At 51.3% G+C, this 26,470-nt stretch overlaps 1 protein-coding gene and 1 non-coding gene across 2 annotated transcripts; both read left to right on the top strand.

Annotated features, from left to right (window-relative positions):
* Nucleotides 1-525: 525 nt before the first annotated feature.
* On the top strand, nt 526-26,462 carry DLAT (dihydrolipoamide S-acetyltransferase). Its single transcript, XM_060251670.1, has 15 exons — nt 526-606; nt 2,283-2,603; nt 4,366-4,467; nt 6,643-6,767; nt 8,420-8,588; nt 9,375-9,501; nt 11,124-11,311; nt 12,418-12,562; nt 12,678-12,745; nt 14,813-14,917; nt 15,889-15,996; nt 19,737-19,852; nt 20,108-20,270; nt 21,824-21,960; nt 24,624-26,462. Exons 1-15 carry the CDS (start codon nt 526-528, stop codon nt 24,751-24,753), a joined length of 2,085 nt encoding a protein of 694 aa, XP_060107653.1. The 3' UTR covers nt 24,754-26,462.
* Nucleotides 20,387-20,458, top strand: TRNAV-AAC (transfer RNA valine (anticodon AAC)). Its single transcript has one exon. It is a non-coding gene; the product is annotated as a tRNA-Val (tRNA).
* Nucleotides 26,463-26,470: the final 8 nt, after the last annotated feature.

The raw sequence follows: 26,470 nt of genomic DNA, 5'->3' as shown, positions 1-26,470 counted from the left end.
ATAAGCTTTTGTGTGCAGGCACACTTCTTCAAAGTAGCAGAAAAGCGCACCAAGAGTCCAGTAGCGCCTTAAAGACTAACAAAATTTGTGGTAGCTTCTCCCCTGCCACCAATTGTGTTACTCCAGGGGTGGCCAAACTGTGGCTTGAGACCACATGTGGCTCTTTCAAACATATTGTGTGGGTCTTGAAGCCCCCTCCACCCCATTGGCTGGCTTGGAGAATGCATTTAAAGTTGCTTTCTTTCCCCTTCCAATTTGCCTTCCCTCCTCCCTGCTCCCAACATCTGACATTCAAGTCTCGTGGCTCTCAAACATCAGACGTTGATTCTTTGTGGCTCTTACGTTAAGCAAGTTTGGCCAGCCCGTGTCAGGCTTTCAGGCCCTCCTGGACTCTTGCTCTCCTCTACTGCTGCAGGGAGACTTACTCAACTACCCAGCCTGAGCTGTCTCCACAGAAGGTGTTGGAATCCAGCCGTGCCTTTTAAGACCAACGAAGTTTTATTCAGAATGTAAGCTTCCGTATGCATGCAGACTTCATCAAGCAACACAAAGAGGAAGCCGTGTAAGGACCAGGAGCAAAAGCAAAAGCTCACGGCCAAAATTGCTGTAAAATATGTATTCTATATTCAATAAAGTGCTGATTACACGAAATATATGTGATTCTTGCAAAAATATATATCAACATGAGCTGTGTAAAGAACAGCTTCATAACACTTTGGGGAGGGACGGTGGCTCAGTGGTAGAGCATCTGCTTGGGAAGCAGAAGGTCCCAGGTTCAATCCCTGGCATCTCCAAAAAAGAGTCCAGGCAAATAGGTGTGAAAAACCTCAGCTTGAGACCCTGGAGAGCCGCTGCCAGTCTGAGAAGACAATTCTGACTTTGATGGGCCAAAGGTCTGATTCAGTATAAGGCAGCTACATATGTTCATATGTTCACTCCAGGAGTGTCAAACATGCAGCCAGCAGTCCGAATAAGGCCCTCGGAGGGGTCCTATCAGGCCCCCAAGCAACTGGCTGCCATCTGCTTCCTTCTCCCTCTGTCTTGCTTCTTTCTGCATCACAGCTCGCTTTGCCAGGCTTGCTCAATCACATGGGAGCTACAGAGCAAAACCTCTGTTTTCTCCATCAGCTGAGGCTCCTTTCTTGGGGAAGAAAGGCGAGAGGGAGAGCTTGCTCTCTCAATTTCACAGCAGAGCTGCTGAGCCAAGCCTCTCTTCCTTCTATTGGCTGAGGCTCCTCAGAGCAAGCAATGTCAGTTATCAGAGACTGTTAAATAAACAAAACATTGCAAGAGTGCTAATGTTTTAAGTTTTTTTTAAAAAAAAGCTTTGTGTTTTGTGTCCTTTATAAAGTTTATATTTCCAGTACCGGGCATTACATTTTATGTCACACATGGCCAGCCCCACAAAGTCCCATTTATGTCAGATCCAGCCCTCGTAACAAATGAGTTTGACACCCCAGCTTCTACTTCAACAGACAATTTTGCATATGCATGCATAGGAAAACTTACATGCTGAATAAAACCATGTTGGTCTTCAAGGTGCCCCTGGACTTCAACTTTGTTCTGTTGCTTCCAACCAACGCAGCTGCCCACCTGGATCTACCTGTGCACGAAAGCTGATGCCCCCAGACGGAAACGCCCTGGGTCTCAGTCGGTTAGGGTTGCCAATCCCCAGGTGGGGGCAGGGGTTCCCCAGATTTGGAGACCCTTCCCCCACTTCAGGGTCATCAGAAAGTAGGGGGGGGGAGAGAAATGTCTGCTGGGTGCTCCATTATTCCCTATGGAGACCGATTCCCATAGGGTATAATAGAGAATTGATCCACAGGTATCTGAGGCTCTGGGGGAGACTGTGTTTTGAAGTAGAGGCGCCAAACATTCAGCATAGCATCCAGTGCCTCTCCCCAAAATATCCTCCAAGTTTCGAAAAGATTGGACCAGGGGGTCCAATTCTACGTGCCCCCAACGAGGGTGCCCCTGTCCTTCATTAATTGCAATGGAGGGAAGGCATTAAAAAGGCGTGCGGTCCCTTTCAACAAGATGGCCAGACCAGTGATGCTTGTCACACCCTTGCTCCTGGCTCCACCCCCAAAGTCTCCTGGCTCCGCCCCCAAAATCCCCGGATCTTTCTTGAACGGGACTGGGCAACCCTGGGCTCCGCCTCCCTCCGCCGCCCACGTCACGTGACCGAGCCTCTCCCGCTCAGGAGCTCCGCCCACTGCCCTCCCCGCCTCGCGGCCTGGCCCCGCCCTTGCCGCTTGACGGCGCCTCTCCTTTTGCGACAGTGTCGCGCGCGCCCCCTGTGCCGTCCGGCGCTGCCCGCACGGGAGAAGGGGGAGGTCACGCTCTCGCTCGCTCTCCCTCGCCGGCCGGGCGGCTCCTCCTCCTCCTCCTCCTCGCGGGCCGGGATGTGGCGCGTGCTGGCGCGGCGCGTGGCCGCGTGGGGTGCGAGCGCCTCGGGGCGGCGCCGGGGCCGCGCCTGGCGGGGCTTGGCGGGGTGGGGGCAGCAGGGCCTCGCCCGCCCCTCCCGGTGGCCCCTCCCCGCGCCGCTGCCCCTCCGCAGCCCCCCCGCCCGCGCCTGGTGCAGCCACCCCCCGCACCAGAAGGTGAGCAAGCCGGAGGGAGGGAGGCAGGCCTCGCCCTTCAGGCGCCCTTCGGGGATCGCCGCCAGCTGCGGAGGGGAAACCCTGCTTGGAACCCGGGAAGCTGCCCCCAACTGAATCAGGCCCCCCTGCGTCCGGCAGAGGCAGTATGGCCTACTCAGGCTGGCAGCGGCTCTCCAGGGTCTCCAGCTGAGGTTTTCACGCCTATTTGCCTGGACCCTTTTGAGTTGGAGATGCCGGGGATTGAACCTGGGGCCTTCTGATTACCTAGCAGATGCTCTACCACTGAGCCACAGCCCCATTCATGGCTCTCCAGGGTCTCCAGCTGAGGTTTTTCACGCCTACCTGCCTGGACCCTTTTTAGTTGGAGATTCAGGGATTGAACCTGGGACCTTCTGCTTACCAAGCAGATGCTCTACCACTGAGCCACAGCCCCATTCATGGCTCTCCAGGGTCTCCAGCTGAGGTTTTTCATGCCTATTTGCCTGGACCCTTTTGAGTTGGAGATGCCGGGGATTGAACCTGGGACCTTCTTGCTTACCAAGCAGATGCTCTACCAGTGAGCCACAGCCCCATTCATGGCTCTCCAGGGTCTCCAGCTGAGGTTCTTCACGCCTACTTGCCCTGGACCCTTTTGAGTTGGAGATGCCGGGGATTGAACCTGGGACCTTCTGCTTACCAAGCAGATGCTCTACCACTGAGCCACAGCCCCATTCATGGCTCTCCAGGGTCTCCAGCTGAGGTTCTTCACGCCTACTTGCCCTGGACCCTTTTGAGTTGGAGATGCCGGGGATTGAACCTGGGACCTTCTGCTTACCAAGCAGATGCTCTACCACTGAGCCACAGCCCCATTCATGGCTCTCCAGGGTCTCAAGCTGAGGTTCTTCACGCCTACCTGCCTGGACCCTTTTTAGTTGGAGATTCAGGGATTGAACCTGGGACCTTCTGCTTACCAAGCAGATGCTCTACCACTGAGCCACTGTCCCTCCCCAACATATATAAAGCTGCCTTCAACTGAATCAGATCCTCCTGGGTCCATCAAAGTCAGTATTGTCTACTCAGACTGGCAGCGGCTCTCCAGGGTCTCCAGCAGAGGTTTTTCACACCTATTTGCCTGGACACTTTTGAGTTGGAGATGCCGGGGATTGAGAACCTGGGACCTTCTGCTTATCAAGCAGATGCTCTACCACTGAGCCACCGTCCCAACCCTACTTTGTGAGCTACTGGCCTTAAAGTCGTGAGCTGCTGCATACATTATAATCTGGGGCCCTCCTTCCTGAGCTAAGGCAAAAATGTGTGAGCTGGAGGCTAATAACCTGTGAGCTAGCTCACACTAACTCAGCTTTGAGGGAACACTGGTCTCTGCCGCCACCAGCCGTGGTCCCTTCCAGGGGCAAGGCCTCGAGCCCCGGCAGCAGGGCGGCTTCTCTGCCTGCAGGGCACAGGGCTGCCTGGCCTGCCTTCTCCCTTGAGGGGGGAAAGGGGAGCCTGTCCTACTACAGCACTGGGCCCCCCTGTGCTGGTGCGGCGCGTGGTCCAGGGTGTGGGAACGCCTCCCCTTGCCGGATTCTGCCCCTGGGCAAAGCCAAGCTGTCACCAGCTGTCCTGCTTCGGAACTTCCTCCTCAAGCGAAGGAGCATCTGTTGAGAAAGCACTGAGTTGCAAGAGTGGATGTTGGAGAATGGGAAATGCATGGGGATGGGTCGCTCACTGTGCCCCACTTGAAATGCCCGGCTCCCTTGGTAACAGCCCCTTTCCCTTCTAGGTGCCTTTGCCCGCTCTCTCTCCGACCATGCAGATGGGAACGATCGCCCGCTGGGAGAAAAAAGAAGGGGACAAGATCAACGAGGGAGATCTCATAGCTGAGGTATGGATCTCATAGGGGATCTCATAGCTGAACTAGAGGCAGGGCCTGCCTTTCAGACAAAGCTGGCCCCAGACTCCTTCCTTTGAATTTCCTGCGAATGCCCTCTTTTATGGAGTGGCTGTGGCCCAGAGACAGACGGTCTGGTTGGCATGCAGAAGGTTTAGGGTTCGGTCCCGGGTGTGCACTGTTTAAAGGATCAGGTAGCAGGCATTGTGCATTCTCTGCCTGGGACCCTGAAGAGCGGCTGCCAATCAGAGTAGAAAATACTGACCTTGACAGGTTAAGAACCTGGCTCAGTAGAAGGTAGACATGCTGTTGAGTCACTTTATGGCAATCCTGTGAATTAATAGAAAAGAGCAAGAGTCCAGTAACTGCTTAAAAACTAATAAAATTGGGACAAGGGAGGATGACATTTTTCAGACAAAGTGACTCGCAAAAGCTATCCCCTGCCGCCAGTTTTATTGGTCTTCGAGGTGCTACCAGGCTCTTGCTGCAGAACACAGCTACCCATCTTGATCCGTGAATGAATGATGTCCAGAATGCCTTGCTCAGGTCTTGCAGACGGAGGGCCTTTGTGACTTCCTGGATTGAGTCGGTCCATCTCATGTTGGGTCTTTCACTTCTCCTGCAGTCTTCAGCTTTGCCTAGCACGATGCAGTGTCTTTCGAGCATCTTTTCCAGGGATTTCTCATAAAGTGTCTGAAGTACGTTAGTATCAGTTTGGGGTTGCAAATACAGTAGGAGACAGACAACAGGATGACAGGCTGGAAAATTGGGCTGAAACCAATAAAATGAATTTTAACAGGGATAAATGTAAAGTTCTGCATTTAGGTAGGAAAAATCCAATGCATGGTTATAGGATGGGGAGACTTGTCTGGGCAGTAGTATGTGGAAAAAGGATCTAGGGGTCTTGGTGGACCATACGCTGAACATGAGTCAACAGTGATGTGGTGGCTAAAAAGGCCAATGCAATTTTGGGCTGTATCCACAGAAGTATAGTGTCCAGATCACGTGAAGTTATGATATCGCTTTACTCTGCTCTGGTAAGACCTTACCTGGAGTATTGTGTTCAGTTTGGGGCCCCACATTTTCAGAAGGATATAGACAAGTTGGAACGGGTCCAGAGGAGGGCGACGAAGATGGTGAGGGGTCTGGAGACCAAGTCCTATGAAGAAAGGTTGAAGGAGCTGGGGATGTTTAGCCTGGAGAGGTGGCGGCTGAGAGGTGATGTGATCACCATCTTCCAAGTCCTTGAAGGGCTGTCCTATTGAGGATGGTGTGGAATTGTTTTCTGTGGCCCCAGAAGGTAGAACCAGAACCAATAGGTTGAAATTAAATTAAAGACTTTCCAGCTCAACATTAGGAAGAACTTCCTGACCGTTAGAGCAATTTCTCAGTGGAACAAACTTCCTTGGGAGGTGGTGGGCTCTCCTTCCTTGGAGGTTTTTAAACAGGCTAGATGCCCATCTGACAGCAATGAAGATCCTGTGAATTTGAGGGGGGGGGGTGTATTTGTGAAATTTCCTGCACTGTGCAGGGGGTTGGACTAGATGGCCCTGGGGGGGGGTCCCTTCCAACTTTATGATTCTAGCCATTTTAGCTTCTAGAGCCCACTGATGGAACAGGACATAGTACAAATCAGTAATAATAATAATAATAATAATAATTTTTATTTATACCCCGCCCTCCCCGCCAAGGCAGGCTCAGGGCGGCTTACAGGACATGGCAAAAGCCATATTAAAACAATAAAACAAGATTATACAGTTCAATACAGTTAACAATTAAGTATTTAAATAATCTAAAAACAGTCTAAAAATATAATCTAATAGTGCTACTATCTCAGTTATATTAATGATGGCGTGATGTTTATTCCAAGCTCCATCTTAGAAGGCTAGCCGGAAGAGGGCGGTTTTGCACGCCCTACGGAATTGGCCAGGATCCCCTATATAGTCCTTGCAAAACTCTCTTCCAACCCCGCATTTCACATGAATCAATGAATTCTGGATTTCCCTCGTCCCTGAAGGGGAAGCAGGACTCGGTCCTTGCAGTAACCTCAGCATGGAGGCTTCTTGATAATGGGGGGCTGAGGGGGTAAAGCTCAGGCAAATATGCTGGAGATGGGTTTTTTTGGGGGGGTGTTCTATGCTGTAATGAAATGGTTGTGTGCACGCAAAGGTGGAGACAGACAAAGCGACAGTGGGGTTTGAGAGCCTTGAAGAGTGCTACCTGGCCAAGATCCTGGTGCCAGAAGGAACACGGGACGTTCCCATTGGAGCCGTCATATGCATCACGGTGGACAAGTGAGTAGGCTTGTGGCCAGCGGCATGGAGCTCCCTCACTTGCTTTTGGGGTTGTTGTTTTTTTTTTGCTTCTGCCACTCCATTTGATCCAGGTGCTCTGTTTCCTAGGACGTTTTCTCTCTGTCGATCCTTTGCCCTCCCACCCTTTTGTCTCAAATTCTGTACTTCCAGATCTTTGCTCTTTAGGCACTGTGTTCAACTGGCTAACCGTGCCAGGTCTCAAACTGACTAGGAATCCCTTTTCCCAAATCCCCTGGGATGTGAGCAAGCCGCTTGCCGTTACTCGCTGGTGAGAGGCACTCTGTGCCTGCTCAGAGGCGATCCTGTGTTCTGGTCTCTCCGGCTGATCCGTTGCACTTCACACCCCTGTGGGTATCTTCTGCCAGCATTTTGGTATACCCCAAGTCACCCCTGGTTTTGGTGTCGTCTCTTTATGCGTTTTTATGGAATTATTTTTAACTTTTGCTTTTAATTTTTGGAATGTTTTTATGTGCACTGCTTTGGGATTCCTGATCAGGTGGAAGCAGCGTAGAAGTCTTGAAATAAATAATTTATTATTTATGTATTTATTACTTTACATTTCTATCCCGTCCTCTCCGCAAGCGGACTCGGCGGCTAACAATATTCATTTTTACAAATTAACCAGTAAAAAAGCTACAGTTTAAAATTATTTAAAAACATTTCATTTCATGGTGCTGTATCACTACAATATAATATAAGTGGTGATCATGGTACTCTATAACGATGTAGGGTGGCAGCTCTCTCCCGGTTAGATTGCAAAGGCCTGTCGAAACAGTTCGGTCTTACAGGCCCTGCGGAAAGTAGAGAGATCCTGCAGGGCCCTTATGGCCTCTGGGAGAGCATTCCACAATTCTGGTGCTGCCACCGAGAAGGCCCTAGCTCACGTCAGCCGCAACCTAGCCTCCTTTGGTCCAGGGATGGACAATAGATTTTTTGTCCCTGAATGCAGTGCTCTCCGGGGAACGTGTGGAGAAAGACGGTCCCGCAGATAGACAGGCCCCTGACCATAGAGGGCTTTAAAGGTCAATACCAACACCTTGAAATGGACTCGGAACACAATAGGTAGCTAGTGCAGCTCTCTCAGCACTGGCTGAATGTGCTCCCACCGGGGGAGCCCCATTAACAGCTGCAGCGTTCTGCACTAGCTGTGGTTTCCGGGTCAGCGCCAAGGGTAGCCCCATGTAGAGAGCATTACAGTGATCTATTCTTGAGGTGACCGTAGCATGGGTCACCAAGCGCTTTTTGAGGCCGAGGGCACCTTTTCCAGATCTTGCCAATGTGTCTCTCTCCTTTCTTCCTGGTTGGGCAGGGAGCCAGCTTGTGGGGTAGGGTGGAATATAATCCGTAATAAATAAATACAACACACCTCTTCTGTGTTGTGCATGGCACCTATAAGGTGGTGGTGTAGGGCAGGGGTGGCCAGCAGTATCTCTCCAGAAGTTTTTTGCCTACAACTCCCATCAGCCCCAGCCAGCATGGCCAATGGCTGGGGCTGATGGGAGTTGTAGGCAGAAAACATCTGGAGAGCTACCGTTGGCCATCCCTGGTGTAGGGCATCCTGGGTGCCCCCATTCCAATGCCCCATCTGTCACCTCTGTATTGGCTCACGGTTTCTTCCTGCCTTCCTCTAGGCCAGAGCTTATTGATGCCTTCAAGAATTTCGCCTTAGATCCTGCAGCCCCCACAGCCTCAGTGCCTCCCCCTCCAGCAGCGGCAGCAGCTCCCCCTCCAGCAGCAGCGGCTCCCCCCACGCCACCACCAGCTCAGGCTCCGGGCAGCTCCTATCCTCCCCACATGCAGGTAACGTATCCGCTGTTATCGGTCTGCATCTATGTATTTCCTAGGTTGTCTTTTCTTGTTTGTCTGATTTCCTTTCCTACGCTGTAAAATCTTTGCCAAGCCATAAGCAAAAGCTGTGGGAAGAAGAAGAAAACTGCAGATTTATACCCCGCCCCTCTCTCTGAATCAGAGACTCAGAACGACTTACAATCTCCTATATCTTCCTCCCCCACAACAGACACCCTGTGAGGTGGGTGGGGCTGAGAGGGCTCTCACAGCAGCTGCCTTTTCAAGGACAACACTACAAGAGCTATGGCTAACCTGAGGCCATTCCAGCAGCTGTAAGTGGAGGAGTGGGGAATCAAACCTGGTTCTCCCAGATGAGGCCACGCAGTCTGTTCTTGCTGTGGAAATGGAGAAGTAGGACTGCTCTGAAGGATGTAGAGGGAGCTCATGGTACGACATTGCTGGCAGAATCCCCCCCCCCCCCCCCCTCATCCTGGATATCTCAGTGACAGCCATAAAAGATGTGTTGCTGCGTGCAACCTGGGGGAATTGGGAAGCCCCTTGTGTGTCACTGCCCCTCCTTTCTGTTAAGCTATCGGGAGTGGGGGGGTCTGCTTAGCAAGTCAGAGTCTGTGCAGTGGAAGAGCCTTCAGTCATCTCCTGTTATTTTTGCCCCATGTAAGGAAGCTGGACCAGAGATGTAATCACCCTGTTGGCCAGACCTTGTGTGTTTGCAATTGTTGCCCCCGGATCCCTGAGATCCAGTAGGAAAGAAGGCTGTTGTGCGCTTTAATTCCCTAGATCGCTCTCCCCGCCCTTTCGCCAACCATGACGATGGGCACCGTTCAGAGATGGGAGAAGAAGGTCGGCGAGAAGCTGAGCGAAGGAGACTTGTTGGCAGAAATCGAGACTGACAAAGCAACGATAGGTGAGAAATCTCAGAACTCTCAAGCGACGCAGCCTTTGTGGGGGGGATGTTTTGCATTTCATCGAAGCCCTAGCTTCCTGTGGATGGAAGCAGCGTGGAGCCCCATCGTGGACAGGCCGTGGCTCAGTGAGGTGCAGCATTTAGGTTGCGCGCAGGAGTTCCCACGTTCAGTCCCTGTGTCTCCAGCTAAAGGGCTGCGGATGCAGGGAAAAGATCTTTTTCGACCTGAGACCCAGGAGAGCCACTGGCAGTCGAACCAGACGGGCTGACAGTTTAACTGAAGCTGCTTCATAGAAGGGACCGGAGCTCAGCTATAAGAGAAAATGCTTTGCCTGCAGGGAATGTTCTCTCTAAGTAAGGGGTGTCAAACTCATTTGTTGTGAGGGCCGGATCTGACATAAATGAGACCTTGTTGGGCCGGGCCATGTTGGGCTGGCTATGTGTGTACCTATTTAGGAGAAGGTAACAGGGATATAAACTTTTCAAAGGACACAGACAGACACGACTGAAGGGTCTTTTAAAAAAACTTAAAACATTTTAAAACAGCACTTGTTGGTCTTAAAGGTGCTTTCTTTGTATTTCTCCCATGGGATCCAGGGAACTGGGCAAAGGAAGCGCCGGCTCTTTCTTTCCCTCCCCAGGGGAACAGGAGGGGGAGCAGCCTCAACCAATGGAGAAAATAAAGGTTTTGCTCTGTAGCTCTGCTGTGCGATTGAGCAAGCCTCGCAAAGCAAGCTGAGATGCAGAAGGAAGCAAGAGAGAGGGAGAAGGAAGCAGACAAGAGCCAGTTGCTTGGGGGCCTGATTTGGCCGCTGGGCCACATGTTTGACACCCCTGCTCTAAGTTATGAAGTCCCATAAACAAAAATTCTACTTTGTGAGCTGCTGGCATTAAAGTTGTGAGTGAGCGGTTTGGCTACTGCCAAAATTAGTTTGCTCTGGGGCCCTCCTTCCTGAGCCAAGACAAAAATGCGTGAGCCAGAGGCTAAAAAACAGTGCACTAGCTCACACTAATTAAACTTAGAGGGAACACTGCCTGCAGAAGGTTCTGTCTTTGACATCTGCAATTCAAGGGTCTTGGTGGCAGGACAGGAAAAGACCTTTCAAATCCTGGAGAGTTGCCACTTGTCAGAGTAGACAGGGCCAAGCGTGCTGGACCAGCAATCCTGGCTCTTTGTGAGGTAGCCTCAGAACATGTGAACATGAACATATGAAGCTGCCTTATACTGAATCAGACCTTTGGTCCATCAAAGTCAGTATTGTCTTCTCACTGGCAGCGGCTCTCCAGGGTCTCAAGCTGAGGTTTTTCACACCTCTTTGCCTGGACCCTTTTTAGTTGGAGATGCCGGGGATTGAACCGGGGACCTTCTGCTTCCCAAGCAGATGCTCTACCACTGAGCCACCGTCCTCAGAAGTTTTTTGTGTCTTCTTGCAGTGAAGCTCTTTGCTCAAAGTTGCCCCAGCCTTGATAAAGGCATGACAGTCCCTTCCCCACACTTCCTAACAGTTTATTTCAAGCTTACACAAAATACGTGCACTGGAATGTAAGCATGTAGAGTTTTGTGCCGTGGAATGGTGAACCTTGATTCTTTCTCCCAACAATTTCTCTCCTCCCCCACCAAGGCTTCGAAGTACAAGAAGAAGGCTATCTGGCCAAAATCTTGGTGGAGGAAGGAACGAGGGACGTCCCTTTGGGGACTCCGCTCTGTATCATCGTGGAGAAGGAGTCGGACATCCCAGCGTTCGCTGACTACAGGGATGCCGGAGTGGCTGACGTCAAACCCCCAACCCCAGGGCTGCCACCGAGCCCGGTAAGGACAACCCCTCTGGTGCCTCCTGTGATTGGCGGGGGTGGGGTGGGGGGAATCATTAGGTCCCCAACCAGCAGGTCCCCTTGAGCCCAGAATCTTCAGAATTCCTTTTCTTACACGGCAGGGTTTTGCAGCTGGAAGTGCCACCCTGGCCCCAAGCTAGACCTCAGGGATTGTTGGTCTGGCTTCTGTTTGGTGTAGCCAGTTTAGTGTGGTGGTGAAGTGTGCAGACTCTTATCTCGGAGAACCGGGTTTGATTCCCTGCTCCTCCACTTAACAGCTGTTGGAATGGCCTTGGGTTAGCCAGAGCTCTCGCAGGAGTTGTCCTTGGAAGGTTACCTGCTGTGAGAGCCCTCTCAGCCGCACCCACCTCACAGGGTGTCTGTTGTGGGGGGAGAAGATACGGGAGACTGGAAGCCGCTCTGAGACTCTGTCCTTGAAAGGGCAACTTCTGTCAGAGCTCTCTCAGCCCCACCCACTTCACAGGATGTCTGTTGTGGGGGGAGAAGATAGAGGAGATTGTAAGTCACTCTGAGTCTGTCCTTGAAAGGGCAACTTCTGTCAGAGCTCTCTCAGCCCCACCCACCTCACAGGTTGTCTGTTGTGGGGGGGAGAAGATATGGGAGACTGGAAGCCGCTCTGAGTCTCTGATTCAGAGAGAAGGGCGGGGTATAAGTCTGCAGTCATCTTCTGCAGCCTGTTGGCTGGTTTGGTCTGCCCTCTCAGACGCTTCCTTGAGTATCAAGTTTGAGTGATGCCGCTCCTTGCAAGGTGGTTTTCAGCCGTCCACTGAGCTCAGACTGTGCAGTCCACTTCCTGACGCTTCTTCCATCCTGCGCCGCCCTGTTTGTTCTCTCTCTTTTCTCTTCTGAAGAAGACTGGCTTCCCGACCTGCTCCCGCTAGGCTTGTGCACTCCTGGACCACAGAGCCATCACTCTGCTTGCTCAGTAGTGGGCTGGAGGGGTCCGCATTGTGCCCCAGCCCACCACCTGTCCAGTCGTGCTGCAGGCTTAAGTGCAGCTTGGGATATAGGTGCACTAGGAGGAACCTAAAGGTACTTGCAAGCCGTCCAGAAACCACTGACTGCCTTCTCTTTCCTCCCAAGGTGACAGCTCCTCCTTCACAGCCACCGTCCCCGTCGGCAGCCCCTGCTTCAGTTAAACTGAGCATGCCCAAAGGCAGGGCGGTAGTCAGCCCGCTGGCAAAGAAGCTGGCGGCAGAGAGAGGAATCGATCTTTCCCAACTGAAAGGTGAGTGGCTGACTTTGGCATCCTTCTGCCTGCTTGGGCAGCCGAGCTGCAGACCCCACCCCGACTCACCTGGCCAGGCGTTGCTGAAAACGTTTGTGTTCCGTGTCCCCACCAGGCACGGGACCAGATGGGCGGATCACAAAGAAAGACGTAGAATCGTTTGTGCCATCCAAGGTTGCCCCGGTGAGTACGGCCTGATCTGGACATCTTTGGGGATACGGAGGGCCTTTCCTGTCTTGGGGTCTGAGATGGGTGTGATGATGGAGAAACTAGACCTTGGAGCACATTCCGAGTACTTTTCCTTCATGCCCTGGTGACTCTACCGGCCCGGGGTGTATCCCCCTGACAGACCTAGCGACTGTTGCCATAGGAAGTGAGAACAGGTTGCACACCTGGCCACATCACAGAGATGGTTTGCTAGAAATGCAGGGCTCACAGACACTTACTTACTTACTTACTTACTTACTTACTTACTTATTTATTTATTCTATAACTTATATCCCGCCCTTCCCATAAAATGGCTCAGGGCGGCTCACAGCAAACGATAAAACAATAAAACAAGTGCAGAGTTATTACATTTAAAAAGTCAAAGCATTTAAAAACCTAAAAGCCTTAAAATCTTAACATTAAAACTATACAGTATAATTCACAGAAGTCTAATAAGCTACATTTATCCAGTCAGGCGTAGGCTAACCGGAAGAGGGTTGTCTTACAGGCCCTGCGGAATTGAGTAAGATCCCGCAGGGCCCTCACCTCTTCCGGTAGCTGGTTCCACCATGTAGGGGCCATTGTAGAAAAGGCCCTGTCTCTGGTTGTCTTAAGACGGACTTCTTTAGGCCCAGGGATGGTGAGAAGGTTTTGAGTCCCAGACCTCAGTACTCTCTGGGGAACATGTGGGGAGAGACGGTCCCTCAGGTAGGCAGGTCCAAGGCCATATAGGGCTTTAAAGGTAATGACCAGCACCTTGTACCGGACTCAGTATGTTATTGGGAGCCAGTGCAGAGCCCGAAGACCCGGCCGAATGTGCCCCCACCTTGGGAGGCCCAATAACAGCCGGGCCGCGGCATTCTGCACCAGCTGCAATTTCCGGGTCCGGCACAGGGGCAGCCCCATGTAGAGGGCATTACAGTAATCCAACCTCGAGGTGACCGTAGCGTGGATCACTGTTGCTAGGTCGTCGCGGTCCAGGAAGGGGGCCTTCTGTTTTAATCTCAGAGAAATGGTGTGGAATTACTGAGAATTAGTCCAAAGCTCTCTTCATCACCACCTGAATGTCTTTATAGGACCTGCAGCCTAAGGTCTGGTTAGCACAAATTAAAATGCAGGGTGTGGCCTGTGTGTTTCGTTTTTAACACCATTTGCGTTATTTAGGGTCCACCTTTCTCACGGGGACGGTTTACGCAGAGGGAGTGAGGACAGTCAACAATAGGGGACATTCAGGAACCAGTGCATTAGGATCGGAGAAGCCTGAAACCACCAGAAAGAGCTAAAGCATAGCAAAAGCATTAACGTGACGCTTTAAAGTGGTGCAGAATTTATGGAATAGAATCCCACTTGCAGTAGTATAGGAAAAGGAAAGGTCCCCTGTGCAAGCACCAGTCGTTTCCGACTCTGGGGTGACGTTGCTTTCACAACGTTTTCACGGCAGACTTTTTACGGGGTGGTTTGCCATTGCCTTCCCCAGTCATCTACGCTTTCCCCCCAGCAAGCTGGGGACTCATTTGACCGACCTCAGAAGGATGGAAGGCTGAGTCAACCTGGAGCCAGCTACCTGAAAACCCAGCTACCGCCGGGGATCGAACTCTGGTCGTGAGCAGAGTTTAGGACTGCAGTACTGCAGCTTTAACACTGCACCGTGGGGCTCTCCTAGTAGTATAGACAGCAGTCCTAATATATACGTGCACCTATATATTCTCTGCACCTGCCGTGTTCATGAGCTCCTTCCCCTTTCCAGCCTTGTTCCGCCCACAGTCCCCACCTCACTCCCCCACTACGTTTTCAGACATCCCTGGGACTTTCAGTTACTTAGACTGCACTGAACGCAGAGGGATCAGGAGCTGCATTTTTTTCTGTGCGCTGAAGAAAGGAAATGGGGCAGCAGCAGGGATTCAGAACGGCTGCCTTTGGATGTGGAACAAACGCATTCATTGGCGCACCTGCAAAGGAACGAGTTGCCGTCTTTCCTCTTGGGGGGGTGGGGGTCTTCTCTGCTGTCAGTCATTGTTAACTGAAAATCCTTCCTACTGATAGGTCCGGGCACCCGAAGCAGCTCCCGTGGCTGCCCCGGTGGCAGCTCCTGCAGCAGCCCTTCCCACAGGCGCCTTCACAGATGTCCCCATCAGCAACATCCGCAAGGTAAAAAGCCCGTCCCTTTCCCCCTTTATAGAGGGGCTGCTGGATCTCTGCTCCGCTCGGCTTCGGAGCCTGAGCCAGAGGGTGGGCTGGCTGTTCCTCTCCCCTGGGTGCTGAGGTGGGGTTGTGGAAGAGGGAGAGTGTCAAGGAAATCCAAAAATACATTGTGACGTTCTCTCTGGCACCTTGCGAAGGCCCGGCGTGCACATGCCACAAAATAAGGTCTGCGGTAGAACAGTCAGCTTGGAGTCCTGCAGCGGCTTCGAGACCAGCCAGATTTTCCAAGGTAGATACTTTCAAGAGTCAGAACTCTTTGATGCAGGATATCTACCGAAGGGGAGCTTTGGCTCTTGGAAAACTTGCAACCCGAAAATCTTGTTGGTCTGTGACGTCCTCCTGGACTCAAATCCAGCTGTACCATTTCAACTTACGGGTTGGGGGGAAGGGGGGGACGGGAAATACCATTTTCAGATGCTTCTACGAGTAAAAGCAATCCATGCTCATTAAACAAACACAAGACAGAGTTGGCTAGGATAAAACTTTTCTATCCAATGTGCCAGTTTTCGACTTGGAAGAAACAAATTAAAATGCAGGGCCTGGCCTGTGTGTTTCATTTTTAACATCATTTGCGTTATTTAGGGTCCGCCTTTCTCACGGGGACGGTTTACGCAGAGGGAGTGAGGACAGGCAACAAGAGGGGACATTCAGGAACCAGTGCATTAGGACCGGAGAAGCCTGCAACCACCAGAAAGAGCTAAAGCGTAGCAAAAGCATTAACGTGACGCTTTAAAGTGGTGCAGAATTTATGGAATAGAATCCCACTTGCAGTAGTACAGGAAAAGGAAAGAAACGTTCCAGGGGAATATTCCAACGCCGCGTCTTCCACCTGAAGAAAGCTAGTGGTGCGGTCACTTCTGCTTCCTGTGTCGGCCTGGCCTACGTCAGACCTTAACCTTTCTCCTCGCTTGCTGCAGGTGATCGCTCAGCGCTTGATGCAGTCCAAGCAAACGATACCTCATTACTACCTCTCAATTGATATAGACATGGGAGAAATACTGGTGCTAAGGAAAGAGCTCAACCAGGTAACTTGCCGTTGCGGAGACTGCTTGAATGCGTTTGGGGGGTGGGAGAGAGAATCAGCGTGGCCCTCCTGGGTCCAAGCGGGCTGCTGCTTGCCTCTCCTGGTGATGGTTTAATGGTTGTGTGGCAGACGAGATGTCGAAGTGCTCTGCCCTTCTGTGGCTTGTTCCAGCAGCGCAGGGGTCCACGTGCGTCCCTCGAGTGTCAGTTTCCCCCCACTGTGCCTTCTTGGCCCACACTTAAAACATGCAACTCGAGATGGGAAGCACAAAGTGGAATATGACTAGTTCAAAGATAGCTTTGGGGAGGGGCCAGGTTTCACACCCCAGGGAAATGTGTCATTGGGGCAGAACGGAGGCGAGGCTGTTCAGGCTGCCTTCTGCAGGCCACTCATCTGGGATTCCCCGCTCGGGGAGCAGAACAGGCCGCTCGATCTGAAAGGAGAAGGGCTTTTTTTGTAGCAGGAACACCTTTGCATATTAGGCCACACACCCGTGATGTAGCTAGTCCTCCTGGAGCTTACAGGGCTCTTAGTACAGGGCCATCGTAAGAACTTAAGAGAAGCTGGATCAGGCCAATGGCCCATTCAGTCCAACACTCTGGGTCACACAGTGGCCAAAAAAATCCCACACCCAAGTGCCATCAAGAGATCCACCAGTGGGGCTAGAAGCCCTTCCACTTTGCCCCCCCAAGCACCAGAATACAGAGCATCACTGCCCCAGAGAGTTCCAACAATACCCTGTGTCTAATAGCCACTGATGGACCTCTGCTCCCCATGCTTATCCAATCCCCTCCTGAAACTGTCTATGCTTGTAGCCGCTGCCACCTCCTGTGACAGTGAATTTCACATGTTAATCACCCTTTGGGTGAAGAAGAGCCAGTTTGGTGTAGTGCGAACTCTTATCTGGGGGAACCGGGTTTGATTCCCCACTCCTCCACTTGCACCTGCTGGAATGGCCTCGGGTCAGCCATAGCTCTGGCAGAGGTTGTCCTTGAAAGGGCAGCTGCTGTGAGAGACCTCTCAGCCCCACCCACCTCACAGGGTGTCTGTTGTGGGAGAGGAAGGTAAAGGAGATTGTGAGCCGCTCTGAGACTCTTCGGAGTGGAGGGCGGGATATAAATCCAATATCTTCATCTACCTCACAGGGTGTCTGTTGTGGGGGAGGAAGGGAAAGGAGATTGTGAGCCGCTCTGAGACTCTTCGGAGTGGAGGGCGGGATATAAATCCAATATCTTCATCTACCTCACAGGGTGTCTGTTGTGGAGGAGGAAGGTAAAGGAGATTGTGAGCCGCTCTCTTTGGAATGGAGGGTGGGATATAAATCCAGTATCTTCTTTCCTATACGCTCCAAGAGGATTGGCTGCATCAGGGGTGTGTGGCCTAATATGCAAAGGAGTTCCTGCTACAAAAAAGCCCTGGCAAGGAGAAGGGGAGACCTTGTTGTGAATGGAGAGTTGCACCTTTGCAAGCCGGCCTGACCGGCTGGGCTCTGTTGGGAGACATTCAGCCTACTCTGGCTCCTGGTTGCTCCTGGGAATTTATTTAGTTAATTTATGCCCCGCTTTTCTCCCCATTGGGGGCCCAAAGTGGCTCACAACAGTCTCTCCATCTCCGTTTTGATCCTCATAACAACCCTGTGAGGTAGGTGAAATGGGAAGAGTGTGACCAGCCCAGGGTCCACCCCGCCCCCCCCCCAGTGAGCTTCCGTGGCTGAGTGGGGATTTGAATCCAGGTCTCCCAGATCTTAGCCCTGACACTCTAACTCAGGAATGGGGAACCTTTTTTTCTGCCAAGGGCCATTTGGATATTTATAACATCATTCGTGGGCCATACAAAACTATCTACTTAAAAAACAGTGCTCTGCCGAGGGAGAACGATTCAAGTTGTCAAAATTAATGCAAATAATTGTTTTTCTTGTTTGAAGTCATATGGGGATAGCCTAATTTGGCACACACCCACCCACCCACCCAGCCTGCCGCCCTAGGCAAATGCCGAGGTACAGGGCTTTTTTTGTAGAAAAAGCCAAGCAAGGAACCTAAGGAGACTGCTGGACAATGCAGCTGGGCCCCGCAATCCTTTACTGGCCAGCCAGGCCCCAGGGAGGCTGCCACATGGCTCGGCTCGGCCCAGCAATCCCCGAGGGCCACACCACGTGATCTCAAGGACGTTCGAAGCTGGTCTCGAAGCTGCTACGTCCTCGGGACAGACGTTCCCCACCCCTGCTCTAACTACTCCACCGCCCCACCCTGGTGTTCTTGCTTGAGTGAAGGATTGTGTTCTCTCCGTAAGGCCTGCGTGGGCTTCTCAGGGGAGAGCAGCCTCCTGCCGTCCTTGTAGTGAGGTGGGGGATTGTGGTGGTAGGAAGCTGCTGCCCTCCTTTGATATTATAGCGTTGGAAAAAGGATATTATAGCAATGAAAAGGTGCATAAAAGGGCAACTAGAATGATTAAAGGTTTGGAACACTTTCCCTATGAAGAAAGGTTGAAACGCTTGGGGTTCTTTAGCTTGGAGAAGCGTCGACTGCGGGGTGACATGAGAGAGGTTGACAGGATTATGTATGGGATGGAGAAAGCGGAGAAAGAAGTACTTTTCTCCCTTTCTCACAATACAAGAACTCGTGGGCATTCAATGAAACTGCTGAGCAGTCAGGTTGAAACGGATAAAAGAAAGTCCTTCTTCACCCAAAGGGTGATGAACATGTGGAATTCACTGCCACAGGAGGTGGTGGCAGCTACAAGCATAGCCAGCTTTAAGAGGGGATTGGATAAAAATATGGAGCAGAGGTCCATCAGTGACTATTAGCCACAGTATATATATGTGTGTGTGTGTGTGTGTATGTATGTGTGTGTGTATACACACACACACACATATTGGCCACTGTGTGACCCATAGTGTTGGATTGCATGGGCCATTGGCCTGATCCAACATGGCTTCTCTTATGTTCTTATGTGACACAGAGTGTTGGACTGGATGGGCCATTGGCCTGATCCAACATGGCTTCTCTTATGTTCTTCTGTGACACAGAGTGTTGGACTGGATGGGCCTTTGGCCTGATCCAACATGGCTTCTCTTATGTTCTTACGTGACACAGAGTGTTGGACTGGAGGGGCCACTGGCCTGATCCAACATGGCTTCTCTTCTGTTCTTATGTGACACAGAGTGTTGGACTGGAAGGGCCATTGGCCTGATCCAACATGGCTTCTCTTATGTTCTTATGTGACACAGAGTGTTGGACTGGATGGGCCATTGGCCTGATCCAACAGGGCTTCTCTTATGTGACACAGAGTGTTGGACTGGAGGGGCCACTGGCCTGATCCAACATGGCTTCTCTGATGTTCTTATGTGACACAGAGTGTTGGACTGGATGGGCCATTGGCCTGATCCAACAGGGCTTCTCTTATGTTCTTATGTGACAGAGAGTGCTGGACTGGAGGGGCCACTGGCCTGATCCAACAGGGCTTCTCTGATGTTCTTATGTGACACAGAGTGTTGAACTGGATGGGCCATTGGCCTGATCCAACAGGGCTTCTCTTATGTTCTTATGTGACACAGAGTGTTGGACTGGAGGGGCCACTGGCCTGATCCAACATGGCTTCTCTTATGTTCTTATGTGACACAGAGTTTTGGACTGGATGGGCCACTGGCCTGATCCAACATGGCTCCTCTTATGTTCTTATGAGAGCAGCTCTGGAGGCTGAGCCGTTCTGCACGTGTCACCATCCTCTTCCCTGTCTTTGCAGGAGACGCCGGAGAAGGTTAAACTCTCTGTCAACGACTTCATCATTAAGGCTTCGGCGCTGGCTTGCATGAAGGTGCCTGAAGCGAATTCCTCTTGGCTGGACACGGTCATTAGGCAGTAAGTGAGCAGCCCTCAGATGACCCAGAGTTTTTTCGATAACGAGCGGCTACATCTAAGAGCCTGCTGGAGCCCTCTGAGCGCCTGGGGCTGGTGGTTAGGTGACTTCTCATGCAAGCAAGTCAAGTGAGGCCAGAAGGGTTTGGAGAAGGTGGGCACGGAGAGGCTGCAAGAAGCTTCTGCCATCTCGATTTAAACCTGGGCTATTCCTTTCTTTGTTCAGGCTCGCTTGTTTTGTCTTTGCGCCTCTTTCAGGAATCACGTGGTCGACGTCAGCGTCGCAGTCAGCACCCCGGTGGGGCTCATAACTCCAATTGTGTTCAACGCCCACATCAAGGGACTGGCTGCCATTAATCAAGATGTCGTCGCGTTGGCAGCCAAAGCCCGGGAGGGCAAGCTCCAGCCACATGAATTTCAGGTGAGGATTGTGGACCTGGAGCACCTCCCCAAAGCTGCCGCTGTAGGCCGGATGTGCAGACAGACTTGAGCTGTGTGGCTGTCCAGGAAGCAGATCGGCAGAGCGTTTAGGGGGAAGGGGCTGTGGCTCAGTGGTAGAGCATTTGCTTAACGTGCAGAAGGTCCCAGGTTCAATCCCTGGCATCTCCAGTTCACAGGACCAGGGAGGAGGTGATGAGAAAAAGAGCCAGTTTGGTGCAGTGGTTAAGTGCGTGGGCTCTTATCTGGGAGAATCGGGTTTGATCCCCCAAATCCTCCACTTGCAGCTGCTGGAACGGCCTTGGGTCAGCCATAGCTCTCTTATCTGGGAGAACCGGGTTTGATTCCCCCACTCCTCCACTTGCAGCTGCTGGAATGGCCTTGGGTCAGCCATAGCTCTCTTATCTGGGAGAACTGGGTTTGATTCCCCACTCCTCCACTTGCAGCTGCTGGAATGGCCTTGGGTCAGCCATAACTCTTATCTGGGAGAACTGGGTTTGATTCCCCACTCCTCCACTTGCAGCTGCTGGAATGGCCTTGGGTCAGCCATAACTCTCTTATCTGGGAGAACCGGGTATGATTCCCCAAATCTTCCACTTGCAGCTGCTGGAATGGCCTGGGGTCAGCCATAGCTCTCCCAGAGTTGCGCTCGAAAGGGCAGCTTCTGGGAGAACTCTCTCAGCCATACCTACCTCACAGGGTGTTTGCTGTGGGGGAGGAAAATAAGGGCGATTGTGAGCCGCTCTGAGATTCGGAGTGGAGGGCAGGATTTAAATCCAATTTCTTCTTCTTCCTCTGCCTGAGACTCTGGAGAACTATTGCCAGTCTGAGTAGACAGTAGTGACCTAGATGGACCAAGGGGGGTCCGATTCATTAGAAGGCGGCACCATGACCTGGAACACCACATTGGTGTTCCAGTTTGGAGAGCCAGTTTGGTGTAGTGGTTAAGTGTGCGGACTCTTATCTGGAAGAACAGGGTTTGATTCCCCACTCCTCCACTCGCAGCTGCTGGAATGGCCTTGGGTCAGCCATAGCTCTGGCAGAGGTTGTCCTTGAAAGGGCAGCTGCTTGTGAGAGCCCTCTCCAGCCCCTCCCACCTCACAGGGTGTCTGTTGTGGAGGGGAAGGGAAAGGAGATTGTGAGCCGCTCTGAGACTCTTCGGAGTGGAGGGCGGGATATAAATCCAATATTTTCATCTACCTCACAGGGTGTCTGTTGTGGGGGAGGAAGGGAAAGGAGATGGTGAACCGCTCTGAGACTCTTCGGAGTGGAGGGCGGGATATAAATCTAATATCTTCATCTACCTCACAGGGTGTCTGTTGTGGGGGAGGAAGGGAAAGGAGATTGTGAGCCTCCCTGAGACTCTTCGGAGTGGAGGGCGGGATATATATCCAATATCTTCATCTACCTCACAGGGTGTCTGTTGTGGGGGAGGAAGGGAAAGGAGATTGTGAGCCGCTCTGAGACTCTTCGGAGTGGAGGGCGGGATATAAATCCAATATCTTCTTCATATTGAAGCAGTGTGTTTCTCAACAGGGTGGAACTTTCACGGTCTCAAATTTAGGGATGTACGGCATCAAGAACTTCTCCGCCATCATCAATCCACCACAGGCTTGCATTTTAGCGGTCGGCGCTTCTGAGAAACGGCTGGTGCCAGCAGATAACGAAAAGGGGCAAGTGTGTTTAAATACCTTCGGTACTCACTGGCAGTGCATAAGGGAGCATTACAGTGAAAGGGGACATTCCAGAATTTGCAGGGGAGATGGGACAGATGCTGCCTTCTCTCCTTGCGATTTGTCTTGTGCATAACGGAAACTGCTTCTTCTCCCCGGCTGAATCCTCAGAGGAGTAATCTGAGGCAGTGCAATCAACCAATCAGTGGGTTAAGAACCCCGGCTGTCATCAGATACTGTCCAGAGCACGCTCCGAGGTGTGCCTGCACAGGACTGTGCTGCGTGTAGCATTAGTTCTGTATCTTTTGACTCTGTCTTTCTCTGACATAACAAGTGGTAGCCAAAGCGGAGAGCCAGTTTGGTGTAGTAGTTGTGTGCGGAGTCTTACCTGGGAGAACCGGGTTTGATTCCTCCACTTGCACCTGCTGGAACGGCCTTGGGTCAGCCATAGCTCTTGCAGGAGTCGTCCTTGAAAGGGCAGCTGTTGTGAGAGCCCTCTCAGCCCCACCCACCTCACAGGGTGTCTGTTGTGGGGGAAGGAGATAAAGGAGATTGCAAGCCGCTCTGAGTCTCTGATTCAGAGAGAAGAGCGGGGTATAAATCTGCAGTCTTCTTATCTGGGAGAATCGGGTCTGATTCTCTGCTCCTCCACTTGCAGCTGCTGGAATGGCCTTGGATCAGCCATAGCTCTTGCAGGAGTTGTCCTTGAAAGGGCAGCTGCTGTGAGAGCTCTCTCAGCCCCACCCACCTCACAGGGTGTTGTGGCGGGGAGGAAGATAAAGGAGATTGCGAGCTGCTCTGCGTCTCTGATTCAGAGAGAAGGGCGAGGTATAAATCTGCGGCCTTCTTCTTCTTCAAAGGAGGAGCCTGGTGCCCAGTCCGCGACGCTACAGCGTAATAGTTTTATCGTCCGTGTAAAGTGATTCAAGAACCAGGAATCTGGAAGTGGCTAGTGATGAAATGCCATTTCTTTTCCTTATATCTACACTCTGTATCAGGCCTAATATGCTTTACTCCAGGGCTGGCCAAACTTGCTTAACGTAAGAGCCACGCAGAATAAATGTTAGATGTTCGAGAGCCGTGAAGGAAGGAAGGAAGGAAGGAACTTTAACTTTAAATGCATTCTCTAAGCCACCAGCTGGCTTGGCTTGGAGAAGTAATTTAAAGAGAGGAATGTCTTCTCCAAGCCAGGTGATGGGGATTTCGAGAGCCACACAATAGGTGCGAAAGAGCCACACTTTGACCACCCCTGCTCTGCTCCCTCACATTCTGGCATTTGTTTGTTTGATGTCTCCTTGCATCGACTGTATTGACCTCCAGTGTGCTTGCTTATTAGATGTCTCTTCACATAGACTTTTTGGCTCAGCCCACTTCGAATCAAATTGAGGGAAGGAGGCTGTAAACACAGGAAATAAAAATAAGTGTGTGGGGGGGGGGGAGCTTTGGCTCCATCAGGAAGTGCCTGCTGGCATGCAATCTTTGGCTCAGTCTGCTGGAGAGGTTCAGAGCAGGCAATGATAAGCGAGGAGACCAAAGGCAGCTTTGTGCGTTTTCTGTGGTCCCAGAAGGTCGGACCAGAACTAGTGGGTTGAAATTAAATCGGAAGAGTTTCCGGCCCAACATTAGGAAGAACTTCCTGACCGTTAGAGCGGTTCCTCAGTGGAACAGGCTTCCTCGGGAAGTGGTGGGCTCTCCCTCCTTGGAGGTTTTTAAGCAGAAGCTAGATGGCCATCTGACAGCAATGAGGATCCTGTGAATTTAGGGGGAGGCATTTGTGAATTTCCTGCATTGTGCAGGGGGTTGGACTAGATGACCTTGGAGGTCCCTGGAGAGCCAGTTTGGTGTAGTGGTTACATGTGCGGACTCTTATCTGGGAGAACCGGGTTTGATTCCCCACTCCTCCACTTGCACCTGCTAGCATGGCCTTGGGTCAGCCATAGCTCTGGCAGAGGTTGTCCTTGAAAGGGCAGCTGCTGTGTGAGCTTTCTCCAGCCCCACCCACCTCACAGGGTGTGTGTTGTGGGGGAGGAAGGTAAAGGAGATTGTGAGCCGCTCTGAGACTCTTCGGAGTGGAGGGCGGGATATAAATCCAATATCTTCATCTACCTCACAGGGTGTCTGTTGTGGGGGAGGAAGGGAAAGGAGATTGTGAGCCGCACTGAGACTCTTCGGAGTGGAGGGCGGGATATAAATCCAATATCTTCATCTACCTCACAGGGTGTCTGTTGTGGGGGAGGAAGGTAAAGGAGATTGTGAGCCGCTCTGAGACTCTTCGGAGTGGAGGGCGGGATATAAATCCAATATCTTCATCTACCTCACAGGGTGTCTGTTGTGGGGGAGGAAGGTAAAGGAGATTGTGAGCCGCTCTGAGACTCCTCGGAGTGGAGGGCGGGATATAAATCCAATATCTTCATCTACCTCACAGGGTGTCTGTTGTGGGGGAGGAAGGGAAAGGAGATTGTGAGCCGCTCTGAGACTCTTCGGAGTGGATGGCGGGATATAAATCCAATATCATCATCTTCTTCTTCCAACTCTATTATATTATTCTGTGGCCCATACTAATTTTGGTTGAAGAAAGCTACAAAAGCCTGCACAGAGGGGTTTTTTTTTTCCTGGGCTGGGTTTTAAAAGCTAAGCATCTGGGCCATCTTTCCCCCCTCCAGGTTTGACGTGGCCAGCATGATGTCCGTGACCCTGAGCTGTGACCACCGCGTCGTGGACGGGGCCGTCGGAGCCCAGTGGCTCGCCGAGTTCAAGAAGTTCCTGGAGAAGCCGAACACCATGTTGCTATAATTCCCCCTCTCCAAGCCATCGGGACTGATTTGGTCACATCACTTCATTCTAAAGAAAGCTATTTATATATCTAGCATTTAGACTTTTAAACCAAATGTTCCTTTCTTTATTTTTTAAACAAATATATATATATATATGTATATATATATACACATACGGTTGCTGGTGATTTTTATTGCCAGCTGTACAGATTTACTAGTTTGCACACACTTTCCAGAAGCGAGTACAACTATGCTGTATTTTGTACAGCGGATGAGTTTGCAGACTTTTCCCCGTTACAGCGCACCGGCTGCACAAAAATCATGTGAGGAGCGTGTGCTTTCTAATCAAAGGAACAAAGGCCCAGCCCGGCCCAGTGATCCCGCGGCCTCTTTTGAGTTCTCAAAAGCAAGCGAGGTGGATCTCAAAAAAGCTTTAAAAAGAACAAGGAGATGCCTGAAAGGGGGGTGATGGGTGAAGAAGTTGCCAATCGAGCACGGGTAGTGGACCCTGCCTGGCCTTTCTGCTCTCCTGTCCTCTAGACTAGCAGATATTTAGGGAGGGCTGGAGCAGAAGAGGCCTCCTGTTGGTCCACATTCCAGTTTAACTTTGGGAATTCAACCTTTGTTTAGGTTTTTCTAGTCGAAGGAACCCTTTCAAAGCGCTTTAATGCAAAAGGGAATGAATTGTACCGTCTACACTTTTTACTGCAAAAATTTCATTTGAACCGTTTCTGAAAGTCTGTCCCATCTGGAGAACTTTCAAACTTCTACTCTTTTTTCCCCCATCCAGTCCTTCATTAAGTTCAGAAGATGCTGTTTTACTCTTAAGCAAGAGATGCAGTTCAGGGGAATGGTGCAATTCCAAATAAGTGGTGTCACTTATATTCCCGCATTTGGATCTTCCCCCTCCCCCCAGGCAAGGTAAGAGAGGAAGTTCTGATGGGTGTCGAGACTGAAGTCAGTACTGCAGGGCTCCCATCTGGGCCGCTGACATGAATGTAAGGTCACAGGTCCTCTTGTTTAAATCCACGACTGTGCTGCGGAGAAGCTCCTGGTTGGTTGGTTCTCAATTGGCTGTAATCCAGAGAATGTTAGGTGTGCTCGTCTTCCTTTGAAATGTCTGGGATAAGTTCAGTGGTGGCCGAAGTCCCAGCTCCAGTTGGGGCCGCTCTCATTCTGGAGACCAGAGATGCTGCCGGGCCCTTTGGAAGCAGCAGAATTTCTTTGGCCATGTAAATAGTGTAAAAAAAAAAAATATGGAGTGGCGAACAATTATTTCCTTTCCAGCTTGTGCCCAAAGGCATCTATCCCGGTGTCCTGTAGTGGGGGAAGGATGTACAAGTGGGAAATGCTCCCTTGGTTTGCGTTCCGAAAGAGGATCATGTGTAGCTGCCGAGTGACATGACTTGGGGAGCGTAAACCGACCCTGGAATTGTTCTGTACCATCCTCTCAGTGCATTAAGTATTGTCTCTTGTAAAGTTGTGCTCCCAGATCCACTAAATATTCAGAAAGCGGTTATACTGTGGAGATAAAAAAAAATATTTTTGTGAGACCACCTTAACAATGTCGGGTGGTTTTTTTTTCCTTCCTGATTTTGGTTGAAGTTATGCCTAAAATCCTTCAATAAAGAAGCAGGTTGCACTAAAAAATGAATTTTAAAAAAAATGTCCTTCGTTCCGAACGTGGCTTTTGTGTTCCATTAAACGTTTGGAATTGATCAGCCTGCTCTTCTTGG

This window comes from Heteronotia binoei, chromosome 12 (assembly GCF_032191835.1).
Source record: "Heteronotia binoei isolate CCM8104 ecotype False Entrance Well chromosome 12, APGP_CSIRO_Hbin_v1, whole genome shotgun sequence".
Classification (NCBI taxonomy): Eukaryota; Metazoa; Chordata; class Lepidosauria; order Squamata; family Gekkonidae; genus Heteronotia; species Heteronotia binoei.
This window is presented reverse-complemented; position numbering and strand designations above follow the sequence as displayed.